General features: G+C 42.9%; 1 protein-coding gene across 2 annotated transcripts in view; it reads right to left on the bottom strand.

The window, feature by feature from the left end:
- The window catches only part of RNF11 (ring finger protein 11), a 52,274-nt gene extending 31,008 nt beyond the window's left edge, over positions 1-21,266 (bottom strand). Inside the window, exon 1 of one of the 2 annotated variants that reach the window (XM_032160814.2) lies at positions 20,659-21,266. In XM_032160814.2, coding sequence (XP_032016705.1) covers positions 20,659-20,781 — 123 coding nt within the window. In that variant the 5' untranslated portion in view covers positions 20,782-21,266. The remainder of the gene's footprint in view (positions 1-20,658) is intronic. The other variant, XM_058442407.1, reaches the window with a different exon arrangement.
- Between the last annotated feature and the right edge of the window lie 460 nt (positions 21,267-21,726).

Here is a 21,726-nt window from a genome sequence, read left to right as displayed (position 1 = left end):
ATCTCCAGTAGTCCCCACTTATTGCAAGGTTTCAGTTAACTGTGGTCAACCATGGGTCTGAAAATACTATATGGAAAATTCCAGAAATAAACAACTAATGTAAATTGCGTGCCATTCCGATTATCACTGATCATTAGAGAAATGCAAATTGGCTGGGTGCAGTGGCTCACACCCGTAATCCCAGCACTTTGGGAGGCCGAGGCAGGTGGATCACCTGAGGTCAGGAGTTTGAGACCAGCCTGGCCAACATGGTGAAACTCCATCTCTACTAAAAATGCAAAAATTAGTCGGGCATGGTGGCGGATGCCTGTAATCCCAGCTATTCGGGAGGCTGAGGCAGGAGAATTGCTTGACCCCGGGAGGCGGAGGTTGCAGTGAGCCAAGATTACACCACTATACTCCAGCCTGAGCGACAGACAGACTTTGTCTCAAAAAACAAAAAAAAAAAAACAAAAAAAAAAGAAAGGAAATGCAAATCAAAACCACAATGAGATACCACCTCATCAGTCAGAATGGCTATTATTAAAAAGTCAAGGCTGGGCACAGTAGCTCATGCCTGTAATCCCAGCACTTTGGGAGGCTGAGGCAGGTGGATCACTTGAGGCTGGGATCTTGAGACCAGCCTGGGCAATGTGGCGAAACCCCATCTCTACAAAAAATACAAAAATTAGTCGGGCATGGTGGTGTAAACCTGTAATCCCAGCTGCTCGAGAGAGGCTGAGGCACAAGAATGGCTTGAATTGGAGGGGGCAGAGGCTGCAGTGAGCTGAGATTGTGCCACTGTATTCCATCCTGGGCCGCAGAGCAAGACTGTCTCCAAAACAAAAAAACAAACAAAAAATGTAAATAAAAAATAAAGAAAATTAAAACAAAAATTCCAAGTGGACCCAATCATATGGGGCCCCCACATTTTTGTGAATTTTTAACTCCAAAACCTCTACCAGGTCCTCACATGAGTGCTTCCAGGAGGCGGAGAGGAAAATAAACCATTTTAAATATGCCAGAGCATTCTGCTCCTAATGTCTTATCCTCATGCGAAACTTTTAATTTAATATAAAGTTCTAGGAGAAACTTTTACCAGAGCTTAACCTACCTGGGGAAAGGGAACTACCCAACTCCAGCCCCTCCAGCCATCCTGTCCCAGACAAGGTGGATGGGAGGTACTGAGAAGCACTGAGAACTGCAAATTAAAACAAAAAATACCACATACACCTATCAGAATGGTGAAAATCCAAAACACTGACATTAAGTCCTGGCAAGGATGTGTGGTAACAGAAACTCTCATTTACTGCTGGTGGGAATGCAAAATGGTATGCTTTGCGACCAGGCACAGTGGCTCACGCCAGTAATCCCAGCACTTTGGAAAGCCAAGGGGGGAGGATCACCTGAGGTCAGGAGTTTGATTGAAACCAGCCTGGCCAACATGGTGAAACCCCGTCTCTACTAAAAATGCAAAAATTAGCTGGGCATGGTGGTGCGTGCCTGTAATCCAAGCTACTCGGGAGGCTAAGGCACGAGAATCGCTTGAGCCAGGGAGGTGGAGGTTGTGGTGAGCTGAGATCATGCCACACTGTACTCCAGCCTGGGTGACAGCGAGACTTCATCTCAAAAACCAGTAACAACAACAACAAAAATGGTATGCTTTGGGTGACGGTTTGATAATTCTCATACAACTGAACATATTATTACCATTTGATCCAGCAATTGCACCCTTTGGTATTTACCCAAAGGAGTTGAAAAACACATCCAACCAAAACCCAGAAACAAATGTTTACAGGAGCTTTATTCATGACTATCAAAATGTGGAAGTAACTATGGTGTCCTTCGGTAGGTAAACAGATAAACTACAGTATATCAATGCAAATGGAATGTTATTCAGCACTAAAAAATAAATGAGCTATCAAGCCATGAAAAACATGGAGGAACTTTAAATACATATTACTAGATGAAAGAAGCCAATCTGAAAAGGCTACATACTGTATGATTCCAAATATGCAACATTCTGCAAATGGCAAAACTATGGAGACAATAGAACCATCAGTGGTTGTCAAGAGTTGGGGGGAGGGATGAACAGACGGAACACAGAGAATTTTTAGAGCAGTAAAACTATATGTACAATACTATAATGGTGGATGCATGTCATTATACATGGCAAATCCGTGTACAACACCAAGAATGAACTCTAAGGTAAACAGTGGTTTGGGGTGATAATGTTTGGGCAATCGTTGAATATTTCAATGTAGATTCATTAAAAAAAATTAAATGTAGCTCTATCAAAATTCTAGCTGGCTCATTTGCAGAAATTGATAGTTGATCCTAAAATTCACATGGAAATACAAGGGACTAAGAATAGTCATAACAATCCTGAAAAGGGAGAACAACAACGAAAAAAAGACTCACACTTTCTGATTTCAAACCTTACTTACAAAGCCTAAGGACAGACATATAGACCAATGGAACAGAAGAGTCCAGAAATGTACTCTCACATTTATAGACAACTGATCTTTGGCAAGAATACCAAGATAATTCAATGAGAAAAGAAAACTATTTTCAACAAATGGTGCTGGAACATCAGGCTAGTCACATGCAAAAGAACGAAGTTTGACCCCCTCCTTGAAAATACCAAAAGCTCCCCAAAGAAAAAAATAGACAAACTGGCTTTTATCAGATTAATCATTTTTGTGCTTCAAAGAACACCAGCAAGAAAGTGAAACACAGCTGGGTGGAGTTGCCCATGCCTGTAATCCCAACACTTTAGGAAGCCAAGGTAGAATTGCTTAAGCCCAGGAATTCAAAGCCAGCCTGGGAAAAAGAGCGAGACCTTGTCTCTGCCAAAAAGACAAAAATTAGCCAGGTGTGGTGGCATGCACCTCTAGTCCCAGCTACTCAGGAGGCTGAGGCAGGTGGATCGCTTGAGCCCAGGGTTTGAGGCTGCAATGAGCTATGATTGTGCCACTGCACTCAAGCATGGGCAACAGTGTGAGACCCTGTCGCTAAAAAGAAAAATAAAAAATTAAATGTAACAAATTTATCCAGAGTACAAACTGCTTAGTCTCTATGTCAGCTATAATGTACATATTACATATGATATATAAGTAGAAACATATATATACATATTATATAGCATATAAATAGTATTAAAAATAATATAGTTCCTCTTTACAGATACTATGTGATAATTAAATAAAATAATGTATATTATGCATTAAACAGTATGGTGGGGGCAATGTAAACACTCCCCTCACCAATGTATAAGCTATTGTTATTCTATGCAAGTATTCTATTCAAGAAAGAGCCTATAATGAAAAGAAAATTGGAGCTATGTTTTTTTTCTCCCAGAGTAAAGTTAGTAAGAGCCAACATATACTTTGGTATTCATTTGAAAAAGGAACTAGGCTGGGTGCTCATGCCTATAATCCCAGCACTTTGAGGGGCCAGGGCAACCTGAAGTCCAGACCAGCCTGGCCAACGTGGTGAAACCCTGCCTTTACAAAAATACAAAAAAATGGCCGGGTGCAGTGGCTCATACCTGTAATCCCAGCACTTTGGGAGGACGAGGTGGGCGGATCACTTGAGTCTGGGAGCTTGAGACCTGCCTGGCCAACATAGTGAAATCCCCTCTCTACTAAAAATACAATAATTAGCCGGGAGTGGTGGCACACGCCTGTAATCCTAGCTACTTGGCAGGCGGCTGAGACAGGAGAATTGCTTGAACCCAGGGGATGGAGCTTGCAGTGAGCCGAGATCCTGCCACTGCACTCCAACCTGGGTGACAGAGCGAGACTCCATCTCAAAAAAAAATTAAAAATACAAAAAATTTAGCCAAGCATGGTGGCATGCACCTGTAGTCCCAGCTACTCGGGAGGCTTAGGCACAATTGCTTGAACCCGGGAGGCAGAGGTTGCAGTAAGCGGAGATCGTGCCAATGTACTACAGGCCTGGGCAACAGAGCAAGACTCCATCTCAAAAACAGAAAAAGAAAAAGGAATTCATTCAAGGAGCTAGCAAAGGAGACCATGTTTTATTCTTTGATTAAAAAAAAAAAACTATAACCTAGTCAACAGAATTATCTCATGAATGTGCCAACACAAAGGGGGTTAAAGTTTTAGGGGGAACCCCCAATATTCATCAATGCCACATTTTGGTCACCAAAGAGGTATGCTTTGTTGTGGAACATATTCTTCCACGGTTTTGATAAATTATTTCGGATGATCCGATTGTTTGATTGTGTAGGGCTTTAAAATCCTCACATCCTTTGATTTAGCAATTCCTTCCAATTCCTTCCCTTTTTTTTTTAGAGATGGGACCTCACTATGTTGTCCAGGCTAGTCTCCAATTCCTAGGCTCAAGCAATCCTCCCGCCTCCACATCCCAAAGTGCTAGGATTACAGGCATGAGTCATTGTGCCTGGCCAGATCCAGCAATCCCTAAAAAATTTATACTAATAAAATATTCTAAAACAAGATGTGTTTTATCGATTAAACATTCATAGTATTATTTAAACTATCAAGAAAGCAAAAATAATGAAGTGTTGAGCAAATTATAGCACCCTAAACATTCTTCTTCATAAAATTTATGGCAGTGTATTTTATATCCATTTACCTACATCCCTCTCTAGAATGAGGGTACAGAGAACATGGAGATCATTTTATTTATCTTTACATTCTAGGATCTAACACAATCTCTACTTTGCTTCTATTCTTTATTTCCTTTTCCCTTTTTTTTTTTTTTTAAGAGACAGGATCTTGCTGTTGCCCAGGCTGGAGTGTAGTGGTGTGATCATATCTCACTGTTACCTCGAGCTCCTGGGCTCAAGTGATCCTCCTGCCTCAACCTTCCAAGTAGCTGGGACTACAGGTGCATGCCACCACACCTAACTTTTTTATATTATTTGTAGAGATGGGGTCTCAGTATGCTGCCCAGGCTGGTCTCAACCTCCTTCCCTTAAGGGATCCTCTCACCTTGGCATCCCAAAGCACTGAAATTACAGGCTTGAATCACTGTGCCCGGCCTTATTTTCTAAATATTATGCACAGAACAATTACCATTCTTTTTTATTAGTAAAATATACTTTAAACTCCTACAAATCAAGTTTTTAACAGACAGACAACCCAATTAAAAACTGGACAAGGTCGGGTGCGGTGGCTCGCATCTGTAAACCCAGCACATTGGGAGGCAGAGGCGGGTGGATCAAGAGGTCAGGAGTTTGAGACGAGCCTGGCCAACATGGTGAAACCCCATCTCTACTAAAACTACAAAAAAATTAGCTGGGCGTGGTGGTGGGCGCTTGTAATCCCAGCTACTTGGGAGGCTGAGGCAGGAGAATCGCTTGAACCTGGGAGGTGGAGGTTGCAGTGAGCCGAGATGGCGCCACTGCACTCCAGCCTGGGCAACAGAGCAAGAATCTCTGTCTCAAAAAAAAAAAAAAAAAAAAAAACACACACACACACACATAAAAACTGGACAAAAGACTTCACAAAAGACAATACCCGAAAGGCCAACAAGCATTTGAAAAGGTTAACTCTAGTACTCACTGGGAAAATGCAAATTAAAACCACAATGAAATACAGTTGACCGTTGAACATGGGGATTAGGGGTCTCGACCCCCAGTGCAGTCGCAAAACTTCATATAATTTTTCTTTTTTTTTGAGACAGGGTTTCACTCCCATTACCAAGGGTGGAGTGCAATGACGCAATCTTGGCATACTGCAACCTCCGCCTCACAGGCTCAAGCAATCTTCCTACTTCAGCCTCTCAAGTAGCTGGGACCATAGGCACCTGCCACCACGTCCGGCTAACTTTTGTATTTTTTGTAGAAACAGGGTTTTGCTGTGTTGCCCAGGCTGGTCTCGAATTCCTGAGCTCAAATGATCTGCTGTCTTGGCTTCCCAAGACATATACCTAGGATTACAGGTATATGCCCCATGCCTGGCCTAAATTTTGACTTCCCAAAAACTACTAATAAGCTACTGTTGACCAAAGAAGCCTTATGGATAACACAAACTTGATTAACTCATATTTTGTATGTTACATGTAAAACATATTGCATTCTTATGAAATAAGCCAGAGAAAAGAATATTAGGAAAATCTTAAGGAAGAGAAAATACATTTACAGTGCTATCCTGTATTTTCTTTTTCTGTTTCTTTCTCTCTTTTTTTGCTTTGAGATGGAGTCTTGCTCTGTCACCCTGGCCGGAGTGCAGTGGCATGATCTTGGCTCACTGCAACCTCTGTCTCCCGGATTCAAGCAATTCTCTTGCCTCAGCCTTCTGAGTAGCTGAGGTTACAGGTATGCACTACCATACCCAGCTAATTTTTATATTTTTAGTAGAGACAGGGTTTCATCATGTTGGCCAGGCTCGTCTCGAACTCCTGACCTCAAGTGATCCCCCCCACCTTGGCCTCCCAAAGTGCTGAGATTACAGGCATGAGCCACCTTGCCTGGCTCCAGCTAATTCTTTTGATTTTTTGTAAAGATGAGGTCTTGCTATCCTGCCCAGGCTGTCTCAAACTCCTGAGTTCAAGTGATCCTCCTACCTCGGCCTCCCAAAGGTGTGGGATGACAGGTATTAGCCACCATGCCCAGCCCAAATTTTAATTTTTTATAATAGATGTGAATGCTTTATGGTAGTAAATGATAAAATGGACTAGTATCTACATATTTTATGCATCCATCATATCTTAATTTTTTGATATTTCAAAAAATGAGAATCACCTAAGTTTATTCAAATTGTCACAAATCTCAAACAAAAATTCCAACATACTTGTGTAAACAAATTAGCACTGTAAGTGGACCCATGCTATTCAACTCTATGTTGTTCAAGGGTCAACTGCATTTCTATACTTCTACACACCTATTAAAATGTCTAAAATAAAACAGACCTACAATTCCGGAGATCTGTTGTATAACATAGTGACTACAGCTAAGCATAATGTATTGTGTATACTTGAAAACTGCTATGAAAATACATCTTAAATATTCTCACAATAACAAATCATAACTGTGAGGTGAAGGATCTGTAAATTAGCTTGTCTGTGGTAATCATTTCATGATGTATACATATATTAAAACACCATGGTGTACATCATAAGTATATATAATTATATCAATTATACTTCAAAGCTGAAAGAAATTTCAAAAATAAAGATTGACAATACCAGGTTCTAGTGAAGATGTGGCACAAATGAAACTCTCATGTTGTCAGTACAAGCAGAAAATTAGTGCAACCACTTGGAAAACTATTTGGCAACTTATTTTTGAAACACATCAACAGGATAGATTGACAGGAGAATGATGAATAGGTATGTGTGAAAGCAAATACAGCAAAATGTTTACTGCAGAATCTAGGTGGTAGGAATGAATATGGGTATCCAAACAATTCTGTCAACTCTTCTTTATTTTTGAAAATTTCTGTAATAAAATGCTGCAGGAAAAACTAAATATACACGTGGCTCCATTATCCAGTAACTCTATCCCTGGATATAAACTCAAAATAGGTGCTCAGGTATAATGTTCACAGCATCTTTATTTATACAGCCAAAAATTGATACTACCCAAATACACATAATGGAATGAATAAATAAAATGTGTTATATTTACACAATTTTGAATACTGCATAGCAATGAAAAAGAATGGGAACTACTGCCATTATGTAAGAACACAAATTTCACAAACAATGCTAGAATGTTATTCCATTTGAAATTCATGACCACACAAAACAAATATGGGTGATAGGAGGTCATAACGACCAACAGTTACCTTTGGAAAAAAGGTACTAACTGTTGGAGGGGGCAGGAGGGAGCCTTTTGGGGGCTTGGAAATAGACTATATTATAGTTGTGGCTATATTTTGCAAGTGCACCAGCCTATGTAATTAAGAAACCTGCTGGGTGCAGTGGCTCACACCTGTAATCCCAGAGCTTTGGGAGGCTGAGGCAGGAAGATCACTTGAGCCCAGTGCTATCCTGGGCAACACAGCAAGAGCCCTATCTCAATCGACCAATCAATCAGTCAATCAAAAGAAACTCAAGATACTGTGTTAAAGATACACTAGTTTCTGTATAATACATTTTAATTAAAACTTACACACACATACTTTTACTGTACAAAATTACACAACTCGGCCGGGCGCGGTGGCTCACGCTTGTAATCCCAGCACTTTGGGAGGCCGAGGCGGGCGGATCACGAGGTCAGGAGATCGAGACCACGGTGAAACCCCGTCTCTACTAAAAATACAAAAAATTAGCCGGGCGTGGTGGCGGGCGCCTGTAGTCCCAGCTACTCGGAGAGGCTGAGGCAGGAGAATGGCGTGAACCCGGGAGCTTGCAGTGAGCCGAGATTGCGCCACCGCACTCCAGCCTGGGTGACAGAGCAAGACTCCGTCTCAAAAAAAAAAAAAAAAAAAAAAAAAATTACACAACTCAATGACCTCTAAATTCATATCCACCATCTAATAATTAGTCCCACCCGACTGACTTCAAAATCCTTGAACACCAAAATCCTCAGATGCCCAAGTCCCTTATATAAAATGGCATATTTGCACATAACCTGTACACCCTCCCATATACTTTAAATCATCGCTAGATTACTTATAATACCTAATACAATGTTATGTAATAGTTACACTATATATTTTTTTAATTTGTATTATCTCTTGTATTGTTTTTGTTTTCTTTCCCAAATATTTTCTGTGATTGGATGGATCAGAGGATGTGGAACCTGTTAATACAGAAGGCTATCTTTTGACTCCAAGCTCCACCACTCAATTTAATCAGGGCAGCTCTGTTGTTTTTATTCATTTTTTATACTCAAGTTCCAAGTAAGATTATCCGAAGGATTCAGAAGCTAAAAAGTACATTTGTGATTCACTGCCCTATCACAAACTGATCACACAACTTCAAAACTATATACGAAACAATTTAATACTTGATTATGTACTATTTCATGCTGACCTCATAATTGCTTCATGTCTTGTCCCTTAACTGTAGGCTCCTAGGGGTAAGAGGCTCATCATTTCTCCTTTCCCCGTGGAGCTTAAAACATACTTGCTAACTGACAGAACAAACTAGAGGCCGGGCGCAGTGGCTCACGCCAGTAATCCCAACACTTTGGGAGGCCGAGGCGAGCGGATCACCTGAGGCCGGGAGTTCGAAACCAGCCTGACATGGAGAAACCCTGTCTCTACTAAAAATACAAAATTAGCCAGGCGTGGTGGCGCCGCCTGTAATCCCAGCTACCCAGGAGGCTAAGGCAGGAGAATCACTTGAACCCAGGAGGCGGAGGTTGCAATGAGCCAAGATCGTGCCACTGCACTCCAGCCAGGGTGACAGAGCAAGACTCCATCTCAAAGCCAAAAAAAGAAAAAGAAAATACAGTATAGCACTGTAAATGTACTTTCTCGTGACACTGCACTCCAACCTGAGCAACAAGAGTGAAACTCCATCTCAAAAAAAAAAAAAAAGAAGAAAATAGGTATCAAGCATGCTATTTCTTACCCTTAAGGCCTTGCTACTCAGTTATGGTAAACTGCTTCTTTTTCTTCCACAAAAATAAGGTTTAAACTGTTACACAAAATTACATGTAACTTTAACTAACTAGGTCAATTATAAAGTCTCACTCTTCTTAAAGCCATTCAACTTTATAAGTGGTCAGAAAATTTTAAGAATTTTAGAAGCAAATATATTTGGAGGGTTGCTTTCTTCATTCCCACACTTTCAGATCCTTTAGTTACCTTACAGTATGCTTTCTAGATTAAGTAACAAGATAATTACTCGTTTGGCCCCTGGGAGTACACTCTAGGCTGGCAACTTAATTAAAAGATAGGGACACATGCATTCATTGTCAAAATAAGGAACTCATCTAAGAGTTCAAAAGGCCAATTTGAATATAAAAATCAATAGGTCAATTTGAATATAAAAATCAATAGGTCAAGCAAATTCCCCAAGAGGATAAAATATATTTACTTCTCCCTTATCACTTTACTTTTCAACTTTGGCCAGGCCTAGTGGTTCATGCCTGTTATTCCAGCACCTTAGGAGGCTGAGGTGGGAGGATCGCTTAGGGCCAGGAGTTCAAGACCAGCCTGGCCAACATAATGAGACACTGTCTCTACAAAACAAACAAACAAAAAACACATACTTCCATTTAACCTGAGGAACCTAATTGAAAACCAAAAAACCCAGACACTTTGACTGGATGTGGTGGCATGAGCCTGTGGTCCCAGCTACTTGAGAGGCTGAACCAAGAGGTTGGCTTGAGCTCAAGAGTTTGAGGCTGTAGTGTGCTATGATCACACCTGTGAATAGCCACTGCACTCCATCCTAGGCAACAAGGTGAAACCCCATTTCTAAAAAAAAATAACTACACACTGTGGCTATCTAAGCCAGCTCTTCTTCAATCTTTCACTCACATTTCCACCGACTTCTCTCACCACCTCACTTTCACTTTCATTTAGATCACAGCTGAAAAAAGCCTGAACTCTGAGCATGTTAAAAATACCATAAATATATTAATTCAATATTAAAAGTTACTGGTAAGGAATCAACTGTTTACGGCCTATTATTTTTTCCTTTTCTTTAAGAGATAAGGTCTCACTCTGCTGGCTAGGCTGGAATGCAGTGGCTCAATTATAACTCATTGTAGCCTCGAACTCCTGGGCTCAGGTAACCCTCCTGCCTCAGCTTCCTCATTAACTGGGACCACAGGCACAAGCCTGGCTCCAATTTTTTAGTGTATAGTTCAGTGGTATTACATATATTCATAAAGTTATGTAGCCATTACCACTATCCATCTCCCGAACTTTTCATCTTATAAAACAGAAAACTCGACCCACTAAACAATAACTCTCCACTTAACAGCCTACATTTTTTCTTGTAGAAATGGGAGTCTCACTGTGTTGCCCAGGCTGGTCTCAAACTCCTGGACGCAAGCAATCCTCCCGCCTCAGCCTCCTAAAGCGCTCAGATTACAGGTGTGAGCCACCACACCTGGCCTTCCCCATGCCCCCATTCACTCTGTTGCCCAGGTTGGAGTGCAATGGTGCCATCACAGCTCATTATACCTTCCAACTCCTGAGCTCAAGCATTCCTTCTGCCTCAGCCTGTAACTGGGACTACAGGCATGTGCCAACACACCTGACTAATTTTTTATTTTTTTGTAGAGACGAGATCTCGCTATTTGGCCCAGGCTGGTTTCGAACTCCTGGGCTCAAGCAATCCTCCCCACTTGGCCTTCCAAAGTGCTGGTGTACAGGTATGAACCACTGTACAGAGCCTGTCATCTTCTTCTTTTTTTTTTTTTTTTTTTGTTGAGATGGAGTTTCACTCTTGTTGCCCAGGCTGGAGTGCAACAGCACAACCTAGCCTCAATGCAACCTCCACCTCCTGGGTTCAAGAGATTCTCCTGCCTCAGCCTCCCAAGTAGCTGGGATTACAGGCATGTGCCACCATGCCCGGCTATTTTTGTATTTTTAGTAGAGACGGGGTTTCTCTATGTTGGTCAGGCTGGTCTCAAACTCCTAACCTCAGGTGACCTGCCCACCTCAGCCTCCCAAAATACTGAGATTACAGGCGTGAGCCACTGTGCCTGGCCGCCTGTCTTCCTTCTTGACTGTGTCTCAGCCAAGGTAAATTCTGCACATAAAGAGGGAAGTGATAAGAGGTTGACTGTAGATACAATCAGAATTAGAGATGTGTTACATTTCTTTTCTTGCCTCAAGTCATTTGCAAATATGTCTTTTATGTATTACCTTACTTCAGGTACAGAGTTAGGGATATATTTCTGCCCTGTATTCATATGGGTTATTAAAAATAGGCTGTTGGTGGCCGGCCCAGTAGCTCACGCCTGTAATCGCAGCACTTTGGGAGGCCTAGGTGGGTGGATCACGAGGTCAGGAGTTCAAGACCAGTCTGGCCAACATGGTGAAACCCCGTCTCTACTAAAAATACAAAAATTAGCCAGGCACGATAGCAGGTGCCTGTAATCCCAGCTACTCAGGAGGCTGAGGCAGGAGAATCACTTGAACCCGGGTGGCAGAAGTTGCAGTGGGCTGAAACTGCACCATTGCACTCCAGCCTGGGTGACAGAGTAAGACTCCATCTCCAAAAAAAAAAAGGCTGTTGGCTGGGCATGGTGGCTCACACTTGTAATCCCAGCACTTTGGGAGGCCGAGGTGTGTGGATTCCTTGAGCTCAGGAGTTTGAGACCAGCCTGGGCAATACAGTGAGACCTCATCTCTACTAAAAATACAAAAAACAGCTGGGTGTGGTGGTACGCACCTGTGGTCCCAGCTACTCAGGAGACTGAGGTGGGAGGACTGCTTGACCCCTGTCTCTACAAAAAATAAAAATTAGCCAGGCAAGGTGGTGCACACCTGTAGTCCCAGCTACTCAGGAGGCTGAGGTGGGAGGATGGCTTGAGCCTGTGAGGCTGAGGCTGCAGTGAGCCGTGATCATGCCACTACATTCAGCCTAGGCAACAGAGTAAGATTATGTCTCAAAGAAAGAAAAAGAATCCCAGTTTACCTAAGTATTTATATTAAAACTTTTAAAGATCAAAATTCTGCAACAAAGGTTTCTACTATTACCTAAAAAATATTTTAAGAAAATCAAGTGCTCAGATCTTATGTACCAAGTAACTCACCATCCCATCTTCTCAAGTTACCCTACAATTAGCTCTAGAATTAAACTCTGAACAGACTGTCTTACTCTTAATGATGCATACAATCTTAATGCCAAAAAACCAGCCTTTATTAAAGCACATTCAGAATGAAAGATCAGGCAGAAACAAAGAAAAAACCTGCAACAATGGGATCACACAAATAACAAATAACTGGTTACTTATTTATAAAAGTCACCTAGGCAAGCTGAACTTCATGGAACACAAAACCAAATTCAAAAAATATATAATGAAATTAACTTTCCCAAAGCTCAACGCACTTTATAAATTAGAAGTGATAGGCCAAATACTAAAGCACAGGATTCTGGGAATGTTTAATAGACACTAACAACCATACAATCGCACACTCTTACAGCAAAATGCTGATCATGACATTCACTAAAGTATAAGCGCCTGCTTTGTGAAAACTGTAGTTCTAGCAATACGAAAATGAACCAGACTTGAATTCTAAAAGAGTAGATGTGACACTGTCACAAATAATTAAAATTAAAAGGGTAAAGTGTCTTAAGAATGGTGCATGAAGTAATAAAGGAGTTCAGATTAAGAAAAGTATACGTAGGAGAAATCAGAATTTGTGGATTCTTGGCATTTGAACTGGGCCCTGGATATTAGAAATGAGACTGGGAAGGATTAAGGAAGAACATTCTGGGCAATGGATATAGAATGGGAAAGACAAGAAAGCAGAAGACATACATGGAATACAGCAAACTGCTCAGTATGACTGGAGTATACAGGTTGTATAAAAGAAAGCACAAGGCTATGAAGAGCTGAAAAAGTATACATAGAGCCAAATCATGACTTTGAACGCTAAGTCAGATATCTTCAGTGGTTAGTCCTAATAAAGAATCATTGGCCGGGCGCGGTGGCTCACGCTTGTAATCCCAGCACTTTGGGAGGCCGAGGCGGGCGGATCACGAGGTCAGGAGATCGAGACCACGGTGAAACCCAGTCTCTACTAAAAAATACAAAAAATTAGCCGGGCGTGGTGGCGGGCGCCTGTAGTCCCAGCTACTCGGAGAGGCTGAGGCAGGAGAATGGCGTGAACCCGGGAGGTGGAGCTTGCAGTGAGCCGAGACTGCGCCACTGCACTCCAGCCTGGGCGACAGAGCGAGACTCCGTCTCAAAAAAAAAAAAAAAAAAAGAATCATTAAGGGCTGGGCATGGTGGCTCACGCCTGTAATCCCAGCACTTTGGGAGGCCAAGGCGGGTGGATTACCTGAGGTTAGGAGTTGCACACCAGCCTGAGCAATATGGTGAAACCCCATCTCGATTAAAAATACAAAAATTAGCTGGGCGTGGTGGTGCATGCCTGTAATCCCAGCTACTCGGGAGGCTGAAGCAGGGAAACTGCTCGGACCTGGGAGGCGGAGGCTGCAGTGAGCTGAGGTGGCACCACTGCACTCCAGCCTGGGCAACAGAGTGAAGACTCTGTTTCAAAAAATAATAATAATAATAATAATCATTAAGGATTATGAGGCAAGTGATCTGATCAGGGATGAAATTTATCTGGCAACATGGTATGAAATGAATGAGGAGGAGACATCAATTATGTTGCTGTAAGAACTGATGAGGACCTCAATTATGATGATAACCTTACAAGGTGAAGAAGTCACAGTTCAAAGTTAGTCTATCATCAAATATTCACTGGGTGTCTACAATATGGAAGGTAACATTCTACCCCACTAAGACATCTTACAAGTTTAATGTATCATTCTCATTCTTGAGGAAATTGTGATATGGAAAAATAACTGTTAAAGCAACAAAAGCTAATAAGGCAATATATGATTTCCAGATAAATGTTACAAACACAAAAAAAATACACATGACAAATCAGCAGTGAAAGGAAAAAAATGGTCAGTGAAGGCTTTATTAAGAAAGGTGGAGTTAGTTGATCTGCCCCTGAATAAGAAGGCTGAACTTCTTGAACATGAAGAAGGGGAGGGATAAAACTTCAAAAAGGTAAATTGTTAAAAGCTGAATAATTGTATAATAAGGCCAAATACGTGAAATAAATTTGGGGATATTTTCCACCAAAATGGTAAACAAAATGCTAATAAGAAAAAAAACACAACCCTTTAATTATCTAAATTTAACTTCGTAAGTTATCAGGAAAATGAGGCATTAATATACCATTACAGGCAGGGCACAGTGACTCACATCTGTAATCCCAACACTGGGAGGCATGGTGGGAGGATCACTTGAGCCCAGGAGTTCGAAACTAGCCTGGGCAAAGTGAGACCCCATCTCTAAAAAACAAGCCCATCCCCCACAAAACATTATAGCATTGCATGCTTAAAAATAAGCAGTACATTCTAGATTTTTTATAAGGAAGGGGGTTATTTTTAGTGCATTCTACAGGATAAACCAATCCTTTTAACGAAAAAAGAGGGTTTTTGTTTTTGTTTGTTTTTTGTTTTTGTTTGGTATTTTAATAGAGATGGGGTCTCATTTTGTTGCCCAGGCTGGTCTCGAATTCCTGGGGTCAAGTGATCCTCCTGCCTCTGCCACCTAAGTGCTGGGATGACAGGCGTGAGCCAATGTGCCCAGCCAAAAAAAAAAAAAAAAGTATCTTGAAGAAAGCTTTATGCAGGCGCAATTTGAAATATCCAAAATGTTACATTTTCTTATTTGTCAAAAAAGCTCCCCAAAACAATCTGATAAATTCTTTCCTTTTTCGTATTTTACATGTAAGCGGCAAAGCCAGAATTTGAACACAGGACCATCTGACTCTAAAACCAGAGCTATACTTGCATTCAATGCTACACAAAGTTATTTTCTTAGGATTTTAAAATTTCAAATGTATTAATCAAAAAGCATAGGTCGGGGAAGAAGACTGGCGAATCTCAAACTACATAACTACTGCAAAATTGAGAGATACCTATCCTAATTTTTATATATTCAGATTAGAAAATGTAACATGGTTTGTTGTTCAATGAATATTACACTCTTTTAACAGAGTGCCTCCCTCAATTTAACACATAACAAAGCTCTTGACAGTGACAGAGGGGTACCTCAAGCTGTTATACATATGCCTTTCAGGGCTGGGCTGCCTACCTGGCCTCCCCCTCTCATGGACCTCCCTTCTTCAGCCTTTCCTGGCTTATCCTCCCACTCACCGTCCTTCCAAGATTGCCTTGGCTGGGCAGATTTCCTCTGTACTATTTTTAAACATTTAGGAATAAGGGAGTTGGGTAGAGGGTGTGACAAATTTGTTTCTACTTTCTAATTCGACAAACACCCTAAATCTCTTCCCATCCAATACTTCAAGGATAGGGATTCAAGTACTTCCTTTTTCTCCCCCAAGTACTTTCCCATTACCTAAATATCTTGTGGTGATATATATACAGGGTAAAAACCCCTAAATCACTTAACACATTAGTTTAAACCAATTACTGTATTTAATATTACTGGAATTTGACTTCTTAGGATTCCTTAAAACTGATCTACAACAGCCAGACACAGTGGTGTACCCCCGTAGTCCCAGCTACTCAGGAGGCTGAAGCCACAAGATCCTTTGAGACCAGGAGGTGGAGGCTGCAATGCACTATAATTGCACCTGTGAATAGCTACTGCACTCCAGCCTGGGCAACACAGCAAGATCTCATCTCTAAAGGAAATAAACTTTTTTTAAAACCTGAGCCAGGCAGAGAGGAAGTGCACCTGTAACCCTAGCTACTCAAGAGGCTGAGGCAGGAGTATCCCTTGAGCCCAGGAGTTTGAGACTAGCAACATAATGAGACCCTGTCTCTATTTTTTAAATTTAAAAAATATAAAGGGCAGGCTCAGGGGCTCACGCCTGTAATCCCAGCACTTTGGGAGGCCAAGGCAGGCAGATCACCTGAAGTCAGGAGTTTGAGACCAGCCTGGTCAACATGGCAAAACTCCATCTCTAACAAAAGTACAAAAATTAGTTGGCCTTGGTGGCACATGCCTGTAGTCCCAACTACTCCAGAGGCTGAGGCAGGAGAATCGCTTGAACCCAGGAGGCGGAGCCAAAATCACACCACCGCACTCTAGCTGGGCAACAAGGAAAGACTTGCTCTCAAAAAAGAGAAAACAAAAAAACCCAAACATATATATACAGAGAGAGACCAGCCTGGGTAACACAGGGAGGCCCAGTCACAAAACAAAAAACAAAAACAAAAAAACTGATCTACAATATAGAAGCAAAAATGGCACTAGGAATATGCAGAGTTCTTGTAAGCAGTTCAGCTATACCTGCCTCAAATACATTAGTTCATTTAAAAGAAATCTATTCATTCATTCAACCAAATTACTGAATGCCTAATATGTGCCAGGCACTGTTGTAAGTACTTAGGAAACACCAATTAAAAAAAAAAATCCCCTTTCCTCCTTTCTACCTAGTGGGAAAAGACAGGTAATAGACAACGTAACTTTCTAACGTGTGTTAGAATGTAATAAATGGTACTGGGGGGGAAAAACAGAACAGGGTGAGAGGGACTTCCAGGGTATTAGGGCAGGTTGCACTTTCAAACAGGGTGGGTCAGAGAAGGTTTAAGGTGGCAGTGAGAAAAGACTTGAAGGAGGTAAGGAGATCAGTCAGCCATGAAATCTGGGGAAGAGTATTCCCGAATAAGGAGGACAAAGGTCCTAGAATAGCAATGAGGCCAGGGAAGCCGGAGGGAAGCCAACAAAGCGGTTAGCTGTAGATGTCAAGGGACGTGTGTGGAAACAAGGGGTACAGATTATGTAGGGTTTATGGGACACTATAAGGAATTTGATTTTTACTTTGAATGAAACAAGGATCCACACAGAGGGTTGGGCAGCCTGTCATGCTCAGTTTTACCAAAATAACTGTGGCTGCTGTGTTGAGGACAGGCCTTAGCGAGGACAAGGGTGAAAGCAGGGAGAACTGTTAGGAGGCTACAAAAGAAACCATGGAAAGAAATATGCACTTCCTACAAACTTGGATCATAATGGTGCAGGGGTTTACTTTTAGGCAAAAATAAATAAAAACAAATTTGTCAGATGTTAATAGGAAATAACTGGAACTGGCTCTTGTCATTATAGGTACACTGTACATATAAAGCAGCAAACAATGACATCTTTTAACTACTCACCTCAAGAGAACATGTTCCTTTACAATCAGCTATTCACTGTTAATTACATACAATTTGTTGAAAAAGTTAATTTTATCAACTGAGAATACTATAAATCTGCTGTGTGAGGTAGCTCATGCCTGTAATCCCAGTCTTTGGGAGGCTGAGGGAGGAGGATCACCTGAAGCCAGGAGTTTGAGGCTGCCAAGTGAGCAATCCACTCTAACCTGGATGACAGAGGGAGATTTTCAACTCAAATAAATGAATAAATAACCTTGGATTGCTGTTTCTCAGATCATCTAAAATAACCATTCCTAAAACAGATCTTATTTCTTTGGGGGTGGGGGACAATACTTTTTCTCCAAAAGTTTCTTTTTATGCTCCCATCTTTTAAAGTAATTTTCTTCCAATTGATACTGAATTTGTATATTAGCCTGCGTCATTCACTTCAGGAAACTGCAACCATAAAAAACTCCCACCGTCAAAAATATAACATTTCCAAAAAAAAAGTTCCTTCATGACACCAAAAACCCCTCATCCCTCATCATCATCTAGTTCTTCTGGAAAAGGCAAACACAGTTTCCATAAATTCTAGTACCTTTAATAGTACAATTATCACAAGGATAGGAGAAAGAACAAGTCAAAGATATTCAATTAAGAATGGGGATAGGAGGCAGGAGAATTGCTTGAGGCCAGGAGTTCAAGACCAGCCTAGGCAACATAGGAGTCCCTGTCTCTATTTTTTTAAAAATAGAAGGGGGTGAGGGTAGGGAGCATAAGAGATTTTAAAATAAAAACTTCAGGCCAGATGCGGTGGCTCACGCCCGTAATCCCAGCACTTTGGGAGACTGAGGTGGGTGGACTGCTTGAGGAAAGGAGTTCAAGACCAGCCTGACCAACATGGTGAAACCCCGTCTTTACTAAAAATACAAAAATTAGCTAGGTGTGGTGGCATGCGCCTGTAATTCCAGCTACTCAGGAGGCTGAGGCAGGAGAATCGCTAGAACCCGGGAGGTGGAGGTTACAGTGAACAGTGAGGTCCTGCCACTGCACTCCAGCCGGGGCGACAGAGCGAGACTCCGTCTCATAAAAAAAAAAAAAAAAGTTAAATAAGCACTTTTGTTGTATAGTAAATATAGGAGTGAAAGAGTGAAGGATAAACAGATTGCTTGCTTCACTCAAAGGTACTTGTAAAGATACCCAGATTCAGCTTTGATTTTTAAGAGACTACCCTTGTGACAACTTACTTTGGAAAAAATATTTGTGTAAATACAGAAAATACTAAATTCAACTTAATTAATTAATTCAGCATTTAGGTGCTTATGTGCCAGAAACTGAGCGAGGGAAGAGTCCCTGTTCTCAAGGGCTTTTACTCGTAATTTATCTCCCAGTTACTGAGTACCTACTGAGGCAGATGCGAGAGATACAACAGCAAACCGGAAACACAGATTCTCTACCTTCACGCAGCTTGCACTGAAGGAGGCGAATCCAAGGATGAGACACACATCTAACAAAGATACAACACTAAAGTGTTATAGATATTGCTTATGGAAGTGTAGAGGTTTCAGTGGGGACACAAGGGATTCGGGCTGGGAGGGAAGGGAATGCTGGGACTTCAGACATGAAAGCTGAGTTCTCAAAGAGGATTAGATGTCCACCTGGCTGACCTGGGGGAGGAAGGGCTCCAAGCAGAGAGGAACTGGGGCAAAAAAAAAGGTGTGAACAGCCTGGTGTATTTGGTAGGCCTGGAATATGGAATGTTAAGAGAGAGAAGTCATGGAGGCTTCTGTATACCACAATCAAGACTGGACCTTACTGGTATATATGAAATGCCCCGGAAGAATTTTATTCAGAAAACGAACATATATGATCAGGTTTTTCTGGTATGATGAGACATTGGTTTACACAGAAATGAGAAAAGAAAACACTAGATAATGATGTCATCACATGAAACAACAAAGGAGCCTACCCAGTCAGAAAACTAAACTCTTCAGGAAAAAATTAAGCACTACTACCATTGAAGCCCTCTGGAAAAGGTTGTATTCAATATCATCTAAAATGAAAAAAGCACAGGAAAGGTTTTCACACATATATTGTGGATTATAATATCCACATACCTATTTTGAGTTTAAGAGGTCTTCACTCGAATTCTGCAACACATCTGGGACTACTGATTGTTGTACAGAAAGCAGTAAAACATATTTAGGAGAGTCTCTGATACAAAGGCAGAACACGAGTAACCGAAGGAATTTCCCAAGCCAGGTTTAAAGGTTTCCAAAGTTCAAGCTAATCAAGTTTTCTTAAGTCAGCACGTTTAAAAGGTGTGTCATATGGGTGGAGCAAGAGGAGGAGGGATTAAAATTTATATATATATATATATATAAAAACAAGTAACTCGATGTCGCTAGGGTTAAAATCACCACTTGGAGATCCGTCTCCCAAGCAGAGGGAAAACCTGCCAGATCTAATTAACAAAAAGACGAGGGAGGGGGGTAAGAGGATGACCACACATGAAAACATAAATGGGGCGGGGGGGTGGTGCTTGGCAACCACCTATCCAGAACCCATAATCCAGTTGGCGGTGCGATGAGGAAATCATACGATTCAGACATAAAGGCAGGAAAATGTCACTCCCAAACTCCACAAGCGAACCACCAGACACTGGCCAAGGGGATGTGATCACATACTCTGATCCCAGAACTCAAGGGCAGAGGGTATCAACCCCACTCGGTGCCCGAGGGGAGGCGAAGAATCAACCTTACTCTGAGATCAGACAGCAAATGCCCTCAGATCCAGCCCTAAGGGGTCAATGCAGCCCAGGCGAGGCCTTGCCGAAGCCGGGGGCAGAGACGGCCCCGAAGCCCCCTCAATCTCCGCCAGAGCTGCCTCTCCTCGCTCCCCCCAACACACACCCTCCCCTACCTGATATGGCGGCGGCGGCTCCTGATCCGGCTCCGTCCCCTCGCCAAAGCTAGCCCGGTCGGACTGAGACTCGTGAAGCAGGGAGATGTCATCCGAGGTGGGGGATTTGAGGCAGTTCCCCATCTTCCGGAGCTAGGGTGCGTGATCTAGGGGAGGAGAAAGCAGCGGTGGGTCGTTCGCACGCTCCGCGGTCCGCCTCCGTTGGCGAGGTGGGGTCGGGCGGCAGGCCGGGGATCAGGCGGAGGCGACTCCACCGCCCCACGGTGCCGCCGAGGGGTCGCTCATGCCAGCCCCCGGGGGTGGGGGCTCAAGGCTGGGCCGCGGGCTCCGCTGGGGTCGCGGCGTTTGCCTCCTGCGAGGCAGCGATGGGGGGGGGGGGGGCGGGGAGACCAAGCACTTCCCCACCCCGCCCCCCCGCGGGGCGGCGGCGGCCACGGAGCTGCTGGGCCTAATCCAGGTCAGCAAGGGGGGGCGCGGCCGTCGCGGCTGCCTCAGCTGCTGCCTCAGCTGCTGCTGCCCCCGCCGACGCCGGAGCCACGGCCGCGGGCCTCATCCTACTCCGCCTCAGCGAGACGGCGGCAGCCAGAACGAGGCCGGCTCGGGCCCTGCGTCATCGCGCCGTGCGTGCTCTGGTCCCGCCCCCGGCGCCAGGGGGCGAGGGCGGCTCCGGCGGCGCCCATCCCCCTCTCCACTAGCAGCTGTTCCCGGTGCTGCGTCAATTTTTGCTTCTCTCTGCTTGGCTCGGTACCTGACTCCGAAACCAATCTCCAGTCTTCCGCGCCTCCCCACATTCATTGCTCCCGCCCCGTCTAGGGCTCAGTTCTTACCTGTGCACTGCCTGACAGTCTTCTCACCACCCTCGGCCAAGCAGTCTGTTTATATAAACCCATATCGGAATGGGTCAGTCCCATGATTAAAATGTTAAAAGGCTTCCCCTTTATTCCTTCAGAATAAAGTCCTAGCTCGTTAGTGAACCCTCCCTACCTATCCAATCATGTCCTTATCCTCCCACATCATAGCCAGAGAGATTATTCTTCCAGTTGTATATCAGATTGTTCATTTCTTTCC

The sequence above is a fragment of the Hylobates moloch genome, unplaced genomic scaffold, assembly GCF_009828535.3.
Source record: "Hylobates moloch isolate HMO894 unplaced genomic scaffold, HMol_V3 SCAFFOLD_8, whole genome shotgun sequence".
In the NCBI taxonomy this organism is placed as follows: Eukaryota; Metazoa; Chordata; class Mammalia; order Primates; family Hylobatidae; genus Hylobates; species Hylobates moloch.
Note: the sequence above shows the minus strand (reverse complement) of the source record. Positions and strands in the feature narration are given on the sequence as shown.